Source organism: Danio rerio, chromosome 21, assembly GCF_052040795.2.
Source record: "Danio rerio strain M-AB ecotype USA chromosome 21, GRCz13ab, whole genome shotgun sequence".
Classification (NCBI taxonomy): domain Eukaryota; kingdom Metazoa; phylum Chordata; class Actinopteri; order Cypriniformes; family Danionidae; genus Danio; species Danio rerio.
In genome coordinates this window covers 6,916,658-6,939,028 of record NC_141041.1, presented here as the reverse complement: position 1 = coordinate 6,939,028, position 22,371 = coordinate 6,916,658, and the positions used below count along the sequence as shown (strand labels likewise).

General features: G+C 33.7%; 1 protein-coding gene and 1 long non-coding RNA gene across 4 annotated transcripts in view; both read left to right on the top strand.

The window, feature by feature from the left end:
• The window catches only part of taf1c (TATA-box binding protein associated factor, RNA polymerase I subunit C), a 35,205-nt gene continuing 12,834 nt past the window's right edge, over positions 1-22,371 (top strand). The window contains exons 1-14 of one of the 3 annotated variants that reach the window (XR_015519916.1): positions 1-382; positions 4,756-4,870; positions 5,134-5,186; positions 5,291-5,386; positions 5,479-5,534; positions 5,824-6,071; positions 7,407-7,535; positions 8,064-8,181; positions 9,304-9,375; positions 11,796-11,931; positions 14,672-14,797; positions 17,080-17,257; positions 18,215-18,445; positions 20,202-21,335. Coding sequence is in view for 1 of the 3 variants with exons in the window: in XM_087300591.1 (XP_087156717.1) it covers positions 254-382; positions 4,756-4,870; positions 5,134-5,186; positions 5,291-5,386; positions 5,479-5,534; positions 5,824-6,071; positions 7,407-7,535; positions 8,064-8,181; positions 9,304-9,375; positions 11,796-11,931; positions 14,672-14,797; positions 17,080-17,257; positions 18,215-18,352; positions 20,242-21,335 (2,688 nt within the window). In the remaining 2 variants the exon portion in view is untranslated. Of the gene's footprint in view, positions 383-4,755; positions 4,871-5,133; positions 5,187-5,290; positions 5,387-5,478; positions 5,535-5,823; positions 6,072-7,406; positions 7,536-8,063; positions 8,182-9,303; positions 9,376-11,795; positions 11,932-14,671; positions 14,798-17,079; positions 17,258-18,214; positions 18,464-19,070; positions 19,362-20,201; positions 21,336-22,371 lie in introns of those variants that run through there. The other 2 variants (XR_015519917.1, XM_087300591.1) reach the window with 2 other exon arrangements.
• On the top strand, positions 2,424-3,616 carry LOC147838734 (uncharacterized). The gene is made up of 2 exons (XR_015519990.1): positions 2,424-2,841; positions 2,901-3,616. It is a non-coding gene; the product is annotated as an uncharacterized LOC147838734 (long non-coding RNA).

The window sequence follows — 22,371 nt, the reverse complement described above, 5'->3', positions numbered from 1 at the left end:
ATTCGCGGTTTGTTTGGCGTTCGTGCTTACGGTCAACCGTCAGCCACGTTTTTCACAAACACGTGCGTTATCGACTATTATTTCCAAAATTTATTTATATTAGAGACTTATATTCAACATATTACTATCTTAAAGTGACAATGTGGTATTAAATGGATTCCGTCGGACTGCGTGTGCTCGCCGGTTTTCGCGTGAACATGCCCGGGCTTGTCTAGTCTACTGGGCCGGTAGATTGAATCACCGCTCGGACATCATGGACGGCACTTTTCCACATCAGCTTTTTCCTCATTTTTATCTGGACGGACCGCCTGATGTAAAGCCGAAACACTGCTATGGTGGCTGGGGAACATATGAGCGAGTGTTTCCTGTCAATGCTGAGCAGGTAAGACAGAGCTGATACGTCATCATCATAATAATAATGATCATAACAATGACATGGCAGAGCCGTACATACACGAATAGACTTTTAATGTGAAGCAGAACATTTAATCAGTTCATTATATTGTTTAAACTTAACATTTACTGGAAAGCCAGCAACAATCAAGAATGGATAATTATGGTGTCGTGGCTTTGGATTAAAAATGAATTAAAATGGAAGTCAATGGAGCAAAAACAGCCACGAACATAATGAAAGGGTAGTCAGTTTGCCTATAGTGTGTTACTTTTTTTTGTAAAACTCTCAAACCATTAATATATTAATACACTATTCAAAATATGTGTGTCCAAATATGGTCTGTGACCAAACATCTCTCCATTTGCTGAAAGAGAGCGAGTTGTGGCCAAATTAATACTCAAAATCACCCCAGGATGAAAAGATCCCCAACAGCACACAAGGCTAAATTGATTATAAGATTTGTTATTTTATTAAGAAATATAATATTTTTTATGAGTTTATGCAACTTGATTTATTTTAATTTATTCATTCATTCTTTTTTATCCTGTTTGAAATTATTGTAATCGTTTTTATTTTAGATTATGTAAGTACACTAAATAAATACTAAAGATATGACAGCCATCTTTATGGTTTATGCACATATTACAATGCAAATATAATTTGAGCACACATTTTAAACGTCTCTGCATGTCTAGAAAAAAAAATCAGGGATTTGTAGATCTACAAACAAATCTACAAATCAGGGATTATAACCACAAACTACTTGTGGTTATAATTCCTGATTTGTAGATTTTTTTTGGTCATAATTTTCTATGATAAAGTTATGAGGCATGTACAAGTTAATTGAGATTTGAAAAAAATAAAGAAATATAAAGTGAATATAAAAAATGCTAGAATATTCAGTAGTTTTTCTTTTTTATATTTTATTTATTTAATTTAATATTATGTGTGTTTATTAGTAATTACAAAGAATCTATACATAAGTAATGCATGCATTAATTGCATGTGTGATAACACTTGTAATAGTGTTAATATTGTAATATATTCATTATTAAAATAATGCATTAACAAACTTAAAATTTACTGGAAAACCAGCAACAATCAAGAATGGATAATTATGGTGTCGTGGCTTTGGAATAAAAATTAATTAAAATGGAAGTCAATGGAGCAAAAACAGCCACAAACATAATGTAAGAGTAGTCAATTTGCCTATAGTGTATTACATTTTTCTTTGTAAAACTCTCAAACCATTAATATACTAATACACTATTCAAAATATGTGTGTCAAAATATGGTCTGTCACCAAACATCATTCCATTTGCTGAAAGAGAGCGAGTTGTGGCCAAATTAATTCTCAAAATTACCCCAGGATGAAAAGATCTCCAACAGCACACAAGGCTAAATTGATTATAAGATTTGTTATTTTATTAAAAAAATATTTTTTATGAATTTATGCAACCTGATTTATTTTGTTATTCTTTCTTTCTTAATTGTCCTGTCTAAATATTGTGTGAAATTATTGTAATCGTTTTTATTTAGGATTAAATAAGTACAGTAAATAAATACTAAAGATATGACTGCCATCTCTATGGTTTATGCACATATTACAATGCAAATATAATTTGAGCACACATTTTAAACGTCTCTGCATGTCTAGAAAAAAATCTACAAATCAAGTACTTGTAGATCTACAAAACAAATCTACAATTCAGAGATTATAACCACAAACTACTTGGGTTTATAATCCCTGTTTTGTAGATGTTTTTTGTCATGCATTACGATAAGGTTGTTATGCATGTACAAATTAATTGAGATTTTTACAAATTGCGTATTCATCTTTTAAGGAAGAAATAAAAAAAATACTAGAATATTAATTTATTAATTTAAGCATTTTTACATTTTTAAATTTTATTTAATATTATGAATGTTTATGTTTATTAGTATTTACAAAGGATCTGTACATCAATAATGCATGTTTTAATTGCATGTGTGATAACACTTTATAATAGTGTTAATATTGTAATATATAAATATAAAAATAACGTATTAACAAAATTATAAACTTTACTAGAGAAAATGAAGATAAATGATTCTCATTTATTTATTGTTGTATTGTTCTTGTTTAATTTGACATATTAAAGTTATTTGCATGTTATAACATCTGTAATAGTGTGTTAATATTGTAATGTGTTACATGGCAAAAATAATATATTAACAGCTAAACTAAGAATTAGGCTTGGGACGATAACCATTTTCAATGTATACCGGGGTTTGGCAAAGTCAAATATTTTATTATTTGCTTTTTTGTTGTTGTTTTTTTGGACAACAGTATCTCCAGCAGAAAAGATCTCCAAAGATGCCTTTTTAAAATATAAATAAATTGGTGTTTTTGAAGCTAATAAAGACAGCAGAGGTCAATAATTAATTTGAATTATTTGGTCTGACATGTTTACTGCTCCAAAATATTATAAATCCTTCTCAAAATAAAATATATTGTGTTCAATAGGGTCTTTTTTTTAACAAAGACATAAAAACACTATATTTTAGAGCAGTAATCACAATACTGTGAAATTGTAATATTTTTTTTATCCAAGATTATCATACCGTCAGAATCTTATACTGGCCCATGCCTAATTGTGTGTGTTTATTTATTAGTAATTCCAAATGATCTATACATTATTAATGCAAGCAATAACTTATTGTTTTTTTTTTTTTTTTAAAGTGTAAGCAAGAACAAAACTTAGTTGGAGAAAATCAATGGTTCTCATTTATTTTTTCCTTTCTTATTCTTTTGTGATGTGATGACACCTGTAATAGTGTTAATATTGTAAAATGTTTATTAGCAAAAATAATGTGTTAACAAGCTAAATTAAGATGTAATTGGAAAGCATAACATTAAGGTCGTAGACTAGACAAACAATACAAATAAAAATGCAAAAATGTAAATTAATAATTAAAACTAATAACATAAGTAAATAAACTATGAAAGAAGCTCAGGGCCGATCATTGATAAAAAATAATAATAATAATAATTAAAGAAAAAAAATTAATTAAAGCTATTCATGTATTATTTTCCTTTATTTACTTTCTTACTGCAATTTTTTTTTTGTTTTTAACTACTTTTAATCTAGCTCTAGAACCCGTATGGCATAGAAGAAATTCAATAACAGTGCGTGCATGTGTGTGTGTGTGTATATGTATATATATATATATATATATATATATATATATATATATATATATATATATATATATATATATATATATATATATTTGGGAGGATTTGGGAGACATTCACGCAGAATGCATCACTGCTCTTGAAACGCGAAACGCAACCTTCAGGAAACAAAGCCAAGTCCGTAATGCTTGCCCCGCCTTTGCGCTCTTCTTATTGGCCCACCACTGCTCTAGCACTGTAATATCAGCTGTCAATCACTCAGTCAATGCCTTCTGGCTTGGGATGACAGAGAGAGCTGCTACCGCGAAAAATTGTAAAGCGCTGAAGATGAGAATAAAAATAACACTGACAGATTTTGTTTTAGAAACCATGGCATCTAAAGTTACAAATAATGACACATCTTAGTAGTGACCATGTGCTGAATGTTAATCCAACATCTAAACTTTTCGAAGAGTAGATAAAAGACTTCCATTGGCTTCAAGTCGGCTATGAAATGTCTGTAGGATAGAGTTTTGAAGTAACTTGTTTGCTACATCTAGCAGGAGAGCTTCTGTTTAATCCTTCAAATAATCGCCAGATGCTGTCCGCTGTGCAATTGGCAGCTATATGTCAAATGTAACACCACGTACACCATCGCAAATGGGCTTGCACTAAGTAAACTAATATCGCTACTCATGAAGACCCGTATGGCTATTTACATGACGTATGCATATAATAAGGTACAGTACATGTCAAAAGCATCAGTGCAATATCAGACAGCACCCGTGAGAACAGCACAGTTATATCGTTAACAGATTCATTCATGTCAAGCAGTGCGAGCAGGGCCGTGTAACGGTGAGCGCTCCGTGTATCTTTTGATCACTCAGTTCTGTTATAAAAATCTATTTTCTTGTGATAACGGGATTTCGTTGAGACATATTTTCCTCACGTATGCATACAGTATATATATTTTTGCTTGTTAGTTTGATTAGTGTTGATTTCAAATGGAATAAATATGTTTGTATAAAACTTGTAGTAACGTAATTGGTTGGTGCGACTATATTTTGGCTAATGCGCCTACATTTTTTAAGTTAGGAGCACCGGTGCTACCAAGCAAAAAGGTTAACTTCGAGCCCTGCACATTCACCACATTGCAATTGTGAATCCGTGTCTTGACTGATGTGTTGTGTGTGTGTGTTTTCAGTGCGATGATGAGGGGGCGTTGAATCGGCACAGGTTTGAATCCCAGCACACAGTGAGGGGTGAGGAATGGGTGCAGCTCAAACCAGCCGTCACTCCTTTTACACCACCACATAAAGGTGAACGTCTTTATTTCTTAAGGCTCTAGGTTTTAGTTTTTACATAGGCTTGATGCTTAAAATATCAGTTCACATAATGTATCATGCACTTAAAAAAATATTAATAAATAGTAATATACAGAATGGGCGATTGTTTACTTTTAGTGACACATATTGTAATGAAAGTGCTTTCTTTATGTAAAATAGAAATCTTTGTTTTGTGGGTGACCTGTGTGTAATGTAATTAACTCACTAATTTATTTAATTTGAATGATCTTTCCAAGATGCCAAAGTCTACTCCACTGATCCGCTGGATCCTCTGGATTTTCCAGAGCAGGTAACTTCATTATTTGGGTCTGTTCATTTTTATTTAAATGTGACTTTCAATCTTGCAGTGTGGTATTTAACTCACGGGACACTGCTTTACACTGTTCTTTTCAGATGAAGTATTATTATCAGCATCACTGTATGGATGCTTTCTCCACAATGGGACGTTTGCTTGAGGAAAACTTCACTTATAAATCTAATCAATCGAAGGTTCGAGAGTCTGTGTGTGTTTATTGTGGACTGAATTATTGCTGTTTGGTCAAGATTTGATATATTGTCTCCTGTTTTTGTTTGTCGATCAGGATGTTATGTCATTACGCTGGTCAAAAGACTTTGTAAAGGGCTTGAATTATAAGAGGTAAGATTGTTTAGTTTGAATCCAGCATTGATCGTTTAATATTGGATTGTGCTCAGTTTTGCATTTTTAATCTGTAAAATGAGAAGAAAACAATGAAAATGTTCAATTTACTGTGCATTTTGATAAGACGATGGAGGTGGATAAAAAGAAAGAAAAAAGGTTGAACAAATATTTGTCATTCTACTTCCCCAGTTATATGTTCTGAAAGAGAAAATGATACAAGATTTGTACTTGATCTAAAAATAATTGATAATCCAAACTCTAAACTCTCTCTCTGTGGGTCTTCTAGGTGTGAGCTTGGGAAATCTTCCAGGAAGGTCCGTCATATCCACCGTCTCCTCAGTGATATAGTGACGGATGTTCCTCAGCCTCTGCTTTGCTCGCTCCTTCATGAAGAGCTGACCTATCAGAGCGAACAGCAGCAGTTCTCTGCAGATGCTACAGGTGGCGCTTTGGGTTTTTTACCCTTCTATGAGTCCGAGAAGGGGAGCGATGGTTGTCTGATTTATTCCAGTGGAGCCTTAATGGACAAAATCTGTATCCTTTCATGTAGAGCCTCCTAGTGGGTTATTGTAGTCGTTGTGATTTAATTTACAGGGTTTTCACTGTTCATGGAAAATCAGGGAATGTATTTTCCAGTCATTGACAATCATGAAATTTTTTATATATACATTTTTTTTTATCACTTTAGATTTTAGCTTTCATTTATTAATGGTGTGAAAGTGTCACTGTTATGTGCTTGTGTTGTTTGTGACCTGTTCGTGTTTACTTTCTCTCTCTCGCTTTGTCCTCTCGTATCTGCTTCATTTTCTCGGGTTCCGTTTATTCGGGATCCAGTGACTTTCATGTTTATGTTTAATGTTTCAGATCATTAAACTATTTTAAATATAAATCAAAGATAACAAGTAAACACATCATGCATTTTTTACATGAAGGTTATTATTATTATTATGGGAAAACAAAATCCAAAACTACATAGCACTCAATCATAAAAACCTTCATTTCAAAACTGCATGATTATTTTTATTCATTTCGCAGTAAATTAGGACATATATTTATGTGCATTTGAGCGAAGCAGATTTATCAAACAGATATATTTATTAAAATAATATTTTGGCGCCAATAGCCTAGTGGTAAAGTTCTATTCCCGGCTTTAGGTCTCATCTCTACTGTCCTCTATTAATAAAGGTGAAAAACCCCTAAGATATATTTATATATATATATATATATATATATATATATATATATATATATATATATATATATATATATATATATATATATATAAATAATAATAATACTTTAGTCACAGAATATCTTAATAAATAGAAAGATAGATAAAATTTAAATGTATTATCTTTTTTTCTCTTAAATTTTGAATTTAAATTTTTTATTTAATATTTTTTCCTAACTTAAATTTGGGTGTACTAATTTTGGACAATTATTATCATGTGATTTGGCTTCAGTACTGACTAATCTAATGTTAATGCAGACATATAATATTGTAAAGATTCCTGAAGAAAATATTAATTTAAATGAGTGGTTTGTAAGGAGTGTACTCGTGTATGTTGTGCACTATATAATATAACATTTTTATATATATTTAATATATTTATATGTATTATTATATATTTGTTTTTTATCTTAAACAAAGCACTATATTTTAAGTAAAGTCTCAATGTGCTACAGAAATACATGGTTTGTCAGGCTGTTTTAAACTGCTGAAACAAACTCAAAACTAACACTTTTTTTGGCTAAATTTGGTTTAAAATGATGTAATTTCAGGTTTGTTTAGATTCTGTTTGAAGTATACCAGTGCTTAAACTTATTCTGTAAAAATGTATTGGCTTTTCCTTCACTGCCGTTCCTCAGGCTTCCACAGGGTGGTGCAGGAGTATAAGGATGACGGGACTCCAACTTTTAATATGGGCTCTGAGCCAGTTGTCTTTAATCTGAATGCAGCGGCCAGACAAATCAGTTGTGGAAACTATGAGAATTCAGGTGAGGACAGATAAAACATGTTTTTGAAGAGTCAGTCATTACACGATATTAGTCAGTAAGACTGAAACGTAACTACAAACTTATGAAACTAAAACATTTAACGCAGTAGTAGACTAATCAATCTGAATTTCACAGGCGCCTTAACATTTCCAAAACTAAATTTTAGGCCTTGAAAAGTCTTATATTTATTGAAATATTGAGTTGTAGGTTAAATTATTTCAGACTTTTTGCCTTGAGTTTAGTTCATTTTTTAGTCATTTAATTTTGATGTAAAAGAAGTGCATGTTTCCAACTGGAGTTTGCTTGTTTTGACACATTATTTAAATATTATTAGAAATAACTACCTTTTTTGAGGCAAGTAATTATCTTTTACATTGACCTATCCGGGAAATTACAAAAAATATGGAACAATTATGCCCTGTATAAGTCTATTTCGTTTATAATGGACTTAAAATATTCATAAAAAGTCTTAAATCTGACTTGATTTAGACCTGCAGAAACCCTGATTTCTTATTATCTTTTATGCAGTTCATGTGGCTGTGCGGTCGGATTATTTCTGTGGCGCTTGGTTTGTCTTTGACAAACTAAAGCCCAGTTTGGTGGACGTCATCCAGACAAAACAGCGCTTCTCCTGCGTCACCGTCAGGTGTGTTTTAAACCTCTTACAATAATGTGTGCTTCACAAAACACATCCCGATGGACACTCTTTAGGGGATAATTCACCACAAAATGAAAATTCATTTGCTAGTTCGCTTGAGTGTGTGCAGCATCGCAGAGTTGGCGGAGGTTCACTTTGGGTGCGTGCGACATGATTTCGGCTGGTAGAACGCACAACATTTTTTAAAACTTGAGCGAACAGTTCTCGTAGTAGTACAGTACTACGAGTAGAACAGTTGTAGAACAGTAGTGAAAGTGTGTATGGACACTGAAATGATTCAATAATATTAGTGATATGACTTCAATGTTTATCTGTTCAATTTTATGGTGGGTGTCTTTTGACTGTCCCTTAAATCTCAAAAGCTAAATTTTAGGCCTTAAAAAGTCTTAAATCTTCTGACTTATTGTGTTGTTGGTCATAAATCTTTTTTTTTTTTTTAGCAGGTTTTAATTTTCCTTTTTTCATATATACCATTCTGGCCCTTAACACCTGTACAATCACCAACAATCCCAATCTCAATAAAACGCTTAATTTTCTAATATGAAAATAGCATTTAATTACTTTCCGTACAGTAACACTTGTTTAAAAGTTTTCCATTTATTTACTTCTGAAAATACTGACCTGACCAATAGTTTTTTATTATCAAAATATTATTATGATTGTATTGTTAAATGTATTAAATTATAATCATTTTTAAATAGGGCAAGTTAAAAGTCTTCTCCAACTGGGGTATCACAAATATCCTTAGCATTTAGCCCTGTATAAGCCTAAAATTGAATTCACTATGGTCTTAAAAATGTCTTTAAAAGGTCTTAATTTAACTTGGTGAAACCGGCAGAACCCCTGCTTTAGACCTATGCTGATATTCGGTTAATGAATGTGTTTGGGATTGATATCATGGGAGCTTCAAAATATTCTGGATAATTATTTATTATTTAACGTGTGCTTATTAGGAGTATACACATTGTATTTGCAGTGGATTTTTGTATTTGCACAATTTAAGCCATTGCAACTCATGCTAAATATGAGTTAAATATAAAAGATAAATACAAAAATGAGTTAAAATGATGATAAAATAACTTGTATGTATGAATGTGTTGTCTTTTACAGTCCACACTTACCAGGTGAGATTGTAGTTGCCAATGAGCAAGGAGCAGCGTATTTGTGGACTCCCAAAAAAGGGTAAGTGTGTGTGTGTGTGTGTGTGTGTGTGTGTGTGTGTGTGTGTGTGTGTGTGTGTGAGTGAGAGAGAACAATATGTGCTTGACTGTTATCTTGTGCCTAGAGCTCAGTGTACAAAACTCCAACATCTTCATCAAATCCACTACAAAAGGTTCTTTAGATGAGTTTGTCCAGTTCCTAAGCTTATAGTAATGTTTTAATAAGATTAGTTTTAGATATTAGAAAAGCTTGACCAGAAAACCTTATTTGTTATGTTAAATTCAAGTTTCAAAGCATTTACTATAATTAAGAATTCTCTTACACAGTGGTTCTCAAACTCTTTTTCACCAAGTACCACCTCAGAAAAAAATTGTCTCTCCATTTACCACCATAATGAGCAGTATTGAAATTCATAGCGTAGTAGGTCCAGCAAAGCAGCCACAGCTCTGCACAGTTCAAAACATGGCAAATTAATTCCTATTATTAATGATATTTATTATTATCGGCCACTTTAAAGATTATACATAGTTTGAACATTAACAATGTGCTTTTTAAAAGTTAAAAAGAATGGTAGGCTACTGGTTTTACAAAGTAAAATTAAAAAAACTCCTCTACTAAAATGTAAAGTATTAACATAGTATCTGATTCATCAAAACCTGTAAATGTTTCTTTATAAATATAGGCTATTCAACACCATATTGATATATGAACCATTTTTGATAAAATGTGAAATGTATGTAGCATGTACATATGACATTTGATTCCTCTGCGTACCACTAGAAGCAAGCCTGCGTACCACTAATGGTACACGTACCACAGTTTAGGAACCACTGCTCTAACACTTTGATAGCTGCATATTTTTATATACTGAGATTATAATTTTTTCACCATTTTATCATATTTCCAGGTATTTAATGTTGATTTATTGTCGCATAAATCAGTGTTATTTTAGTATAATTTAGTTTAGTAAATTTTTCATTGTTTGAACATTTAGTTTGTTCAATCTTCAGTAGTTGTTTGTGTTGTTGTGTTTTAGTTCTGATTGTTTTTGTACAATTTTTATTTCAAATTGAACTTTATTGAGTGAATTATTAGTTATACTTATTTTGGGTTTGAGGATGAGGTTTTGTTCTGTTTTCATGCCCTTTTTTGATTTTATTTTAATTAACTAAACAGTTTTGGTGTAGGACAGTAATAAAACGGGGCAGTTCTTCCAGAATTTTGCGAGTTCAATGGATCTTGAGATTATTAAAAAAATATTTAAAAAGATTTTTGTGTATTTTCACAGAAAAACAAGAATTTTAGTAAGTTTTGAGAAAAACATCACAAATCTCATTTTAGGCTGCAAACAAACACGCACATCTATATTTATATATGACTGTGATTGGCCTTGAAGGTCACTTCATTTACCAAACTGTTTAGTGAGTGTAACCACAGATACAGGGACACTGGAGCGTTTTAAAGCTGTAAAGTTCAGCTGGTCTGTTTATAAGCTGACATACAAGAGATCCGCTGATGAATTGACTGATCATCACGGCTTTAAAACGCTCCAGTGTCCCTGTATCTGTGGTTGCACTCTGTAATCAGTGGTGAGTTTGGTGAAATGATGACCTTCACGGCCAATCACAGTCATTTCTGTTGAGCATGTGAACAAAATGACAAATCAGCGATGTTTAAGAATGAGCTCAACAGCGCTCAAATGTTAGCGGGAAATGGACGTTTTTAAAATTACAGTACCAATTGGCATCGAATTCCAGTATCGAGACAACCCTAAAATATATATGATGTCCCTGCAAAATCCTGAAGGCACTGTCAGAAAATATTTAATTAATTTTGACTTAAAAATACAGATAATTTTATATTTGACACTTGCGTTATGTTTATTTGTTTATTTTATCTTCTGTGCTATATTAAACAGCCAGTGCAAATTTCAACATTTTCTGTGAAAGATTTAAATTTGTGTTTTTTTTCTTTGTTAAATAAAATCATCATATGACTTTATAAGATATGCATAACAGTGCAGAATTTGTTTGAATAACAGTTGTGTTATTTTAAGTGTGCTTTCTGAAACGTGAAAAAACCCAGACTATTAAAAAAAATCTAAATTTCAACCTGTCATTTCATGTAGAGTCAGTAAGGAACAGCTGTATTTGGGGAAAAAGTCATTTATTATAAACACAAGAACAACCAAATATGGATGATTCCCACAAATTATATGTAATTTCCTTATTGCATTCATAACAACCGTACATCATGCATGAATCTTCAGCAAGTTCCTCCATGAACAGCTTTAGAGAACAGTTTTCATTCTTAAACTGAAGTTTTTGATTAACCAGACCTGTTCTTTTGCAGTAAGAATAAGCTGTAGTTCTGTAAATGAGCTGATGTAACCTGCACCACATGATGCAGCGAGTGAATGTTGTAACTCTGTTCTCTTCCAGATTGCAGAAGTTTCGTGAAGAAGATGCCAACCTGTACTTTAATGCCAAGTCGCCGTGGCGATGGTGTGATTTCTCCTGCCACCCGAGAGTGTTGGTCTATGCTGACAGAACAGGGGCGGAGCTTACAGACATACGGGTAAAGACTGAAAAATCACTGAATAAAACCTGCTTATAGATGTTATAATATTTATTTTCCAGAGACAATGCACATTTTATAATTACAGAAAGGTATAATGTGCCAGAATTATCCCAAAGGCTTTTTTCCCCCTCTGTAGTGACTGAAATGATGCTAAAATAGTCATCCTAAATATATTAAACAGTTATTTAATTTATAATAATTACAAGCTTCAAAATACATATACATTTTTCATCATTCCTGAATAATGATTCTCTAAAAATAGACTGACTTTTTATGTCGAGGTCAGACTGCATGATTTTGGTCCTGATTTTGACTCGCCGACAAGTTTAGAGAAATCGCAGACAAATGTGTGAAATCACAGGCAAATCACTGCTTGTTCACGTGAGTAACAGTCACACAGTGTGATCCATCAAAGACACCATCTGAGAGAATCGACGATGAACTGCTGACAACCGTGAGATATTTGGCATACTAAATATCTGGAGCTGTCGGTGATTCAAATCATGCCGTGTGAAATGAGTATTCTGAATAAAAATAACATTAGCGATTACCTACAGCCGATGAGAGAGCAGCATCCACTAGTATGAGTATCTACAGGCCAGTGGGAGGTTGGGGGAGAAGTTAAAAGGGCTTTGTTTAAATTTGGCAGAAGCACTTGTGTCTGTTTAAAGTATCATCTGAGCAACACCCCAACCAGGTCGGAAAAAAGTTGAGGGGAAATTGTCAATTCCCTTCAAAACCAGGCGAGCAACATAAGTTTCAAACCCCACTAAAGGCTTATTTCTTATTACATAGTTAATCGCAAAAGGTATATTACGTCACCTCACATTGCTTCCAAGCACCTGTTTGCGTGTGTGAATTAAAATTAAATCAATTAAAATGACAGTAATTCAATATTTTCATCAAACATTTTTCTTATACTTCTGTGCTATACTATAGAATACTATAACAAATGGACTGATGTATGTATATGCATGTAAAAGGTGTAATTTTCCACACTCATAAAGAGCTGGAAAAGATTTAAAATACACATGGAAAGTCCTTAAATTTGACTGGAAATGTTGTAAGAATCCTGAAAAAACCCCACATCTGAATACCAGACTGAAGTAAATAAAAATCATCAGCATGCTATGAAGAAATCAAAGGTAGATACCCTGGAAAAGATACCCCGAATTTTTTTTTTTTTTTTTTTTTTTTTTGTGATCTTTTGACATTGAATAGGTTTTCTCAGGAGTGCATTTGGAAATTAGCCTGATCCAATATACAATTTCCACTTAAATAATATGCATTGTTTTCTAGCCGTTCCAACCTGAAGTTAATCCTTTATCTTGGCATTATGTTGAAGTTTTTGGCCACAAAAAAATGCAATAAATCAAAAATTGTGCACTCGTAATTTTCATTAGTAGGTAATAAATTACATACTTATATGTGGAGTATATTACCTAGATACCCTTTTCTTCAATTTTTAGGATAAAGTTGATCAGCTGTTGTTGTTGTGAATATTTTATTGAAATGTTTTTTTGTGTGTTGAAATGGCACTGGTTTTGCCACCCATGAATATAATATAGCCATTGTTGCTGACATTAAGTCATAAATCCTCTTTTGTGAACCTAATCCATAATCAAAAACAAGGCTATTTACAGGATCTCTCTCTCTTCCTATTTTGCTTCTGATCTTTCTGTTTTTGCTCATGCCTTTGTTTATTATGAATAATGGTCCTTATTTGCAATTCTCTTAGATGCATAAAAGCATCTGCTAAATGAATAAATGTACAATATTTGAATAAATCTCACTGGATGAATGTGGTGGAACAGATGAAAAGAAACTGCTTTCTAATTGATCAAATTATTACGGTAGTACAATAAGGATATGTTAGTTAAAGCATTACTAACATGACAAACAGTAAAGAATACATTTACTGCAGTATTTATTGATGTATGTTAACTTTAGTTATTGAAAAATAGTCATGTATTGTTAGTAAATGTTCACTTACAGTGCATTAACTAATGTTAATAAGCATGAATCATTAGTAAGACTTTATTTTGATGGTTTTTATTGCACATAAGAAACTGCAAGTACATGTCAACTTACACTAACCCCTAACAGTCTACTTATAATCTATTGAGAATTAGTTGGCATCTAGATGCAATGTAACTTAAATTCAACAAAATGCGTTAAAGGGAACATTAAAATAAATTGATGCCGGATCATTACTAACTGCTGTATTATTAGTTCGTGTTAGTAAATACATCAACTAACATTATCCAATGAAACCTTATTGTAAAGTGTGACCATTAATTTTGATTCCATTTATTCTTTTTAATAGAATATAACAATGTTATGAATGAATACTTTAATGATAATAATTTCCTTGACAATAATAATAGATTAATCATCTAATTTTGTTTTTTACAATTAGAAACTTCAGTATATATAATATATATATATATATATATAACTAATGACTTATATTTATTTCATCAAAGGAACATTTGTATATAAAATGTATAACACATTATATTGAAATCACAATTGTTAATATTGATTGGACTTTTATTATTATTATTATGAGTTGTAGTAGTATTAAAAACCGTATTAAACAATGATTATCAGATTAATTTTCTTGTGTTTACACATTTTGTTTTGTTTTTTTATTTCCTCCTTCAGTCCCTTCCCTTATTTTATATTAGTTTACTTATGTAATTTGTTATTAATCTTTGTCACTTCCTTCATGCAGAGTGCTGACTGTAATCACACCTTGTTCCGCATTGGAAAGACTCCAGCTTGTCTGTCGGGAGAGCGAGTGATTCTGGTCAAATACCTGGGCAACATCCACCCCCATCACCACCTCATCAACACACAGGTAAAAACACCGTCTGACATCAGTGCAGTCAGATATTACCCATTAAAATACAGGTGTCAAACTCAGTTCCTGGAGGGCCGCAGCTCTGCACGGCTTAGTTCCAGTCCTGATCAGACTAATTGAGTGTTTTAGGCTTGTTTGATACCTACAGATAGATGCGATGAAGCAGGGCAGGAATTAAACGCTGCAGGGCTCCGGCCCTGCAGGAATTGACTTAGACACCCCTGCATTAAAGGGATAGTTCACACAAAAGTGAAAATATCCTTTTTGATTCTTTTCTTTTAAAATCATCAAGCATGTTCGACTGGATTGTGTTGGTTTTAATTCTGTGAGGAATTTATTCTGTTCATTATTTTGAAGCAATTTTTTTATTTATTTAACTGTTTATCCAAATGCAGTTTGAGTTTTTGCCAAAAATAAACAGTAAGACATTAATATAATCTATATCTCCACCAGACCTCCACCTACATGTTCTTGTCTTAAAAATGGCCTGGAGAAGAAGCTGGCATGGAGTTAACCACAAACAATTGCTCCCTCTTATGGTTAAAATGTCTTTCTTCTGATGAACACAAAAGATATATTGATAAATGCTGATTTCTGGGACACAACATCAACTATTATAGTAGGAAAACTACTTAAAAAATTACTATGGATGTCAATGGGTGCAAGCTAGCTGCAATTTTCTAAATATCTTTTTTTGTGTTCAACCGACAAAGAAAGACTAAATTAAGTTTAAGACAGAATTTTTATTATTTAATTTTCAGCTGAGTTATTTCTAAATACCATAAGGGATTTCCGTGAGATTTTCCAAAACATCCTTGTATGGTCATCTGTAGGGATGCACCGGTATGGACATTTTAGCCGATGTTGATAAACAACTCTTTAAATTTAGATAGGCCTATAAATATATTTTTTTCTGTTCATGATTGCAAAAGCAAAAGGCAAACACACATTATACTGTTTACATATACAGTTAGTCATTTAGTTCTGCATGTTTTGGATGTCTCCTTTGTCACACCCATCACAGGTATTTCAGTCTCTGCTAATGAGCCGATGATCTGAATTAGGTGTGTTTGGTTAAGGAGACATGGAAAATGTGCAGAGCTGGTGGTCCTCCTGGAACGTGGTTGAGAAACACTGGTTTAGCTGACGCTTTCGTCCAAAGTGACCTACAAACTTAGAAAGTAACTAGTTACTGTAATTAAATGACTTTTCCAGTGAACAATTAAGGAATTATTTTTCATTTTTTAGGCAATTAAATTACTTTATGTACTTGTCTGAAGTACTGTAAATAAATAATCAGTTCTGTATAAATCAATTTAGAGAAACTAAACTCTTTTATTCGCATATTTTGCATAATAACCCAATTTTCCAACAATTGTATGTGCTTTAGAAACTAAGAGGTCAACCTAAATAACTCTTTTTATTCTGTACATTTGTCTGTGCATTGATGTCTATGAGTTAAGCAGTATTGAGTGATTAAATTACTTATTGATTAATTAGGAGACTTTTCAGACAAAGTAATTGGAAAAGTAATTTAAACACAATTATAATGATGCAATAAGTATTTAATTCAGTTAGCCAACATTAGTTACTTACAAATGAGCTAGCAATCTGTAAGAGGTAATACACACAATAAGAACTACTTGCACAAATGTACTGATGTTGCTTAGAGCGGTGGTCCCTTTGTAGTCAACCTTTTTCACCGCGGACCAGTCGACGCTTGATAATTTTACCGTGACCCATGACGAGCTGACAAATCATTGCTTATTTATGGAGAAAATTAAACAACACTGCAGTGTTTGGGTGTTCTGTGTTTGTCTGAAGTAATTAGTCTACCGAAATGTGTATATTTCATAACGAACTTGCACACAGAAAAAACTCTATATGTGAATGGACTCTAAAGCCGCCGTCATTTGCGATCTCCACCAGTTGATCTTCTTTCACAGGCATGCTGGATTCCCCTTTGCAAAGAAACTTTCCTAAGATGTCTGCTTTTTCTAGGATGTGGGTTAAATTTTGTTACTCAAGTGCCCTAGATATAACCGAGAGAATACTGTCAAAATAAAAGATCGTCAGACTCAAATCATAAATAAAACAGAAATAATGAATCAGTTCTTATGCGGCCCAGTACCAATTGATTCATTGCAGCCTGGGGGGTTGGGGATCACTGGCTTAGAAAAATAAGAGCTATTTTATCGAGGCTTTAATTGAATTTCAGCACATCTATCTAATGCCTTCTCTGTACAAAAGTAAATAACTTCCTATTTCCTCGCTTGCAGTTTTCCTCCTACATCATGGACGAGCGGGTTCCCAGTATTCCTATGCTGAAATGGGACCACATGATGGACTTTCCACCAATATACGCCTGCGCTTTACCTCCAAAATCCCAGAGTCAAAGCTGCAAAGTGCTGCTGGGAGCTCAGAGGTCGCAGGAAATCATGTTACTGCAGTACACGGGTGAGAGCTTTGGGCTTGTTAACAACAGTTACATATTGGATTGCATAACATGTTCCTTCATGGCAAATCATTTCACTCAAAGCAAATTGCTGTGCATTATTATCATCATTATGCATTATTATGTGCCAAGTTGGCGGTTCATTCCACTGTGGTGACCCCTGATAAATAAAGGGACTAAGCCGAAGGAAAGTAAATGAATGAATGTGATCAATTCTGAGACACAAAATTAACAGTTGCACGTCAGGGGTTTCACAAGGGGCCTTCAGTGACATGATCTTGAATGGGGTCCTTCAGCTAATTTAAATTTTCCATGGACTTGCCCAATTTAAAGATAGCATGTTAAAGTGCGCTCGTTTTTGCGATTGTTTTGGGACTTCCGATGTAGCTTCCTATGGGAGAAATGACTAGGAATATTAAATGGTAGAAAACGGTCAAACTACTTGCTCGACAAACAACTGTTTGCATGACTATACACACAAAATAGAATAAGATAAAAAACAAATATCGGTTTGCAACATCAAGCTGCAAAACGAGCTGTTTTTAACATCTAAAATGTATGGAAGTGAATGAAACCGGAAGTATCGAGGCAAAATGATTCAAATGGCTCGTCCAAGGAGAATAAGGTGAATAGTGTCACACCAAAGGACATGGTTTGACAATTGCGAGTTACTAAAAAAGACACTTGTAAAACAAGATCAGAGGTATTTATTAATGAATGATTTCTTTTTAATTTATAAAAACTGTAATTTATTGAACTATGCTTGAAATGGTCACACCGTAAGACAGTTTTGAAATTTGGCTCAAATGTAATATCAGCAGTTTTATAACAAGGGGTTCATGTTTTCTGCATTTTAAGTGATGGTAATACTAATTAGGTTTTTTTTTTGTTTTTTTTTTGTCGTGTGTTGACAGTGAAAATGCAGCAACCCATATCATCTCTTGTTTTGTGTCATTTAGGTGGCAGACAACATGCTTGTCAGACTCAAGGACCCATTCAAAAGCTTTTGTGTCCAAAAGACAGTCTGAGCCACTTAAACCTTCAGCTGCCGCACAAGAGACGCATCGCTCAGAAGAGACTGAACAGCCCTGCTGCAGGTCAGAAATGTCCTGCAAACATTTAAAACAGCTGAAGATTAATAAGTTTTGATTTGCATTAAATATGGACTGTATGAAGTCGCAGTTACCTGTGTAGCATATCTTAACATGGTGTCTTACAGGTTGGTCTGAAGTGCTCATGAAACAAACCTAATTATTACAGTGAAAGTGAACATGTTCCTGATTATTCTTATTATAGGAATAATTAAGAAAATTATGGACTGGTAATTTTTCTAATAGGTTTACTGACTCAAATCATCATTTGTATGTCAACTAATCACATCTTTTAGTATAATAATTATTAAAATATCTATTCACATTAAAGCATTGTTTTATTTTTATTTATTTTTAATTTATTTTATTTATTGTGATTAAAATAATTGTGTTTTAATACATTTTCAAGTTAAGTACAACTGTCTAATAAAAATATAAATTGTTATGGCTTAATGTATTTGCATTAAAAGTTTGAGCAACTCAACTTATTCAACTTATAAACTTATTAGAAAGCAAGTATTGAATTGTATATTCAATGTTGCCAACTATTTTCAATGAAAAGATGCTCAGCTCTGCTCAAAGTCGCTAAATGTTTGAGAAAATTTGAGAGATGAGTTATGAATTTTGAGCAAGAGACTGGCTTTTGCAGGTCATCCATGGTGTTTTGCTATTTGTACGTGTTGTTTTGAGAAATGCACCGACTGTTTTGCAAATTTTAATTCAGATTTGAGAAATCACACAGCCATGACTACCACCTACAAAACGTGCATGTTTTTTTTTCACGTGATAAATGCAGGGTCTTTTGCATTATATATTTTTTTGCTCTGTAAAGTTATTTTTGTTGTTGTAAAATATTTGTAAATTTTTTTTTTTTTTGGAAGAAAACAGTATAGGCCTATATGGTCAATCATGTAGTCAATAAAAAAAACTGAAAAACAGCATAAATTCTGTATCAGGAAATGTGAACTCATCGTAAATAAAGAAAATAAATCTCAATGCATAAAGTTTTTATAAAGTAGTTCATATTATTAGTACTAAATTTACAATCTTTACAAAAATAGCACTATTTTTCACGGTATTAGATTGAAAGACAATGAAAAATGACTAGAAAGTACAGATATTTGTGTAAGAATGTAAGAAGTAAAAGTAAAAAGTAAAAAAAAAAGATAGCAAAGTGCTGATACTAGAAAAATCTACTTAAGTATTGTAACAAATTATTTGTACTTCGTTACTTCCCATCTCTGGAAATCAGTATATCAGCATAGATGTTTACTGAATTTGCAGTAATTTCTCAGACTTGATAAACTCACCACAAACTGTCACTAAAATCCTTGTGATTGTGAACAAGAAAAGAATAAACAATCAAATTAAATTATTAAATTTAAAAGAAAGCAGAAGCAGATCGGCTTGACTGTACAAGGGAAATACCACACAAGCGGTGCTAAATCATTTGCCGTTGGTATGCAGAGGGGTGAGCTACTCTCGAGCTGCAGGTATGAGAGACTGCTGGGTTGGTACTGGGCCGCCTGTGAGTGCTCCGAGGCAGGAAAGTAGCCTACAGCATCACCCGCAGCTCGTTGATAAAAGTAGGAACGGTATTGTATGGACACATGAGAGTCTACAAAAATCTACAGTAACATGTTGTTAGATTGGGTCGTCTGTCATATACAGTATTTTTTATTAAAGAAGATATATTATTTAAGTTTATCACCAAAACTATAGAAACTGTATTATGCTTGGAAAAAAAAGGCGCACACTATCGGGATCAGACCTGTATCGGTCTATACTCAGAATGTTGTTATTGAGATCGGATCAGTTCCAAAAAATGGTATCGGTGCATTTCTATTTAACACAGAGATTATCAAGCTCCTGTACTCATTTCTGTTCTTCCTCAGGTTTCATGGCTCTACAGAACAAGGACTACCTGTCTGTTTTTCATCTTACGGACACTGCAGACATCTTTTACCAAACATTGAAATTGCAAACAGATCAAACCACGACCGATGCTCAGGATCCAGAACAAGCCGTCAGAGTGGAACCAACAGTAGGAGACAATGAAAACTTGCAGTTACAAACCAATGACAACATTTCTGAGAACGACTCTGAGACCGAGGGACAGCAAGTGCCTCTCAGTCCTTTGAAAGTTATCGACAATGTTGATAACGATCCCTTAAACAATTTAGATGCAAATGAAAACGTCAGCAACGAACCACCTAACAATTCAACTGGGATTAATCTAAGTGGCTCCACCAAACCTCTTAAACAAAGCAAATATCTTGATCTTCAACGTATTTGGGACGTATGGTTCGACTATCTTTTTAAAAACTCCGCCGACAAGAAGTGGCTTCCTCAATTTCGAAGGATCTACACTGCAGATATAAAGTGCTTAAGAACTAATAAGCAAGATAAGCTTGAGGAGGATCGGTTGACAAGATTGAGGAAAGACCTGCAAGAGGTCATGAGGAATAGAGACTTGCTTGTGCATGGCGTCACGTATCTGCCTCACTTAAATGTGGAGCAAATTCCCGATCCTGTAGATCCTGAAGATTGGCCTGACGATGTGAGCCAGCGAATGGCGGCATCTTGGGAAGGCAATTGGAAAAGCTGGTGGGAAGACAAGCTGGGCTTAAACCGGGACAAAAAAATAGCAAATCTCCGTCAAAAGCGTCGGAGGGAAAAGCAAGCCAGAAGTCGCTCTCGCACATCGCTTTCTGGAAGCTTCGCCTCGTCTGTTAGCAACCCGGACAGTCTCTCTGGTTGGTCATCGGCCACGAGTCAGTATTTGGGCTCGGATGAGGAAACTTTGGAAAATTCTCAAGCCACGGACATCGAGGAGTGGAAGTCCAGACCTGAGAACCGCAACAAGAGCCCCATCTTATTGAGGCGCTTTCTAAATGAACAGTCGGTTGAGAAAGAAGCGGTTATTTCTCCTTTGAGAAGACTTGAGCAAGAACTAATGAGATCTTCAAAATCTCAGCCCTCCCTTCAGGTAATTATTCACTGTCATTAGCCTTATGATAGTTTCTTTAGCTGAAGCTTTTATTACGAGGTTGACCCGAGTTGCAAAAATAGTTACTTTTTGTTTTTTTTATTAAGGATTTTGAAATATTACTAACAAGCAAGCCAATCAAACAAACAAACCCCAAGCGCTGCCAGTTAAATAAAGTGTACAAATCTATCTGTTAACAAAATAAGTCAAAACAAAAGAAGCCAGAACTGAATGAATGGTATTTTATTTTTATTTTTATCAATTATGTCATAAAGGGAACACATGGAAACACTGAAAAAATTTAGCTATAAACTCTACTGACTGACCCCACATGAGAAATCAAACTCCTTTTCACAAATTGAGCTTAAAAAACATTTGTAATTTTTGGTTTTCATGTTTTCATAAAATTTTTTATTTTTATTTGACTCACTCTGAGGTACTGGATGCGACCTTGAAGTAAGGACTGATAGGAGGGAAGTTGTTGTGTTAATGTAATTTAACATCGTTTGTCAAACGAAAAAACTGCATCTTCCGGACAGCATAAACGTGTGTTTGGTAAAGCTGTGGTCACACTGGGATTTTCCTCCCATAGACTTCCATTCATAGAATGCGTCAGACTGGAAACGCAGGGTCATGCGTTAAGTTTCGCAGGTGTCTGCGGTGCAAAGTTCAAGCTTGGTGAACTCTGACCTGTGAAATCGCATCACTTGACTGCGTGAGACTAACCGAAGATCAAAACATGACCTCTCCTGACAGAAATTTCAAACTTGGAGCAATCGCTCGCTTTTTTTAATGCCTAATAATCTTGCTTATTCCCGCCCCTTTTCGCAGCGCCGTACGCACACACAAACTCTAGTGTGACCGCAGCTTAATGATGATGTGACCAGGCTCGAGAAGTTAACTGTGTGTGTGCGCGTGTGCACTTAGAGATGTGTGTATCTGTGGTACTTTACTGACTTGGTTGGTGTAAAGAAAAGTATCAAACAGTCGTGTGTGTATGTCCTGTCACAAAATGCAGCTAAAAGTCCTTCACGAT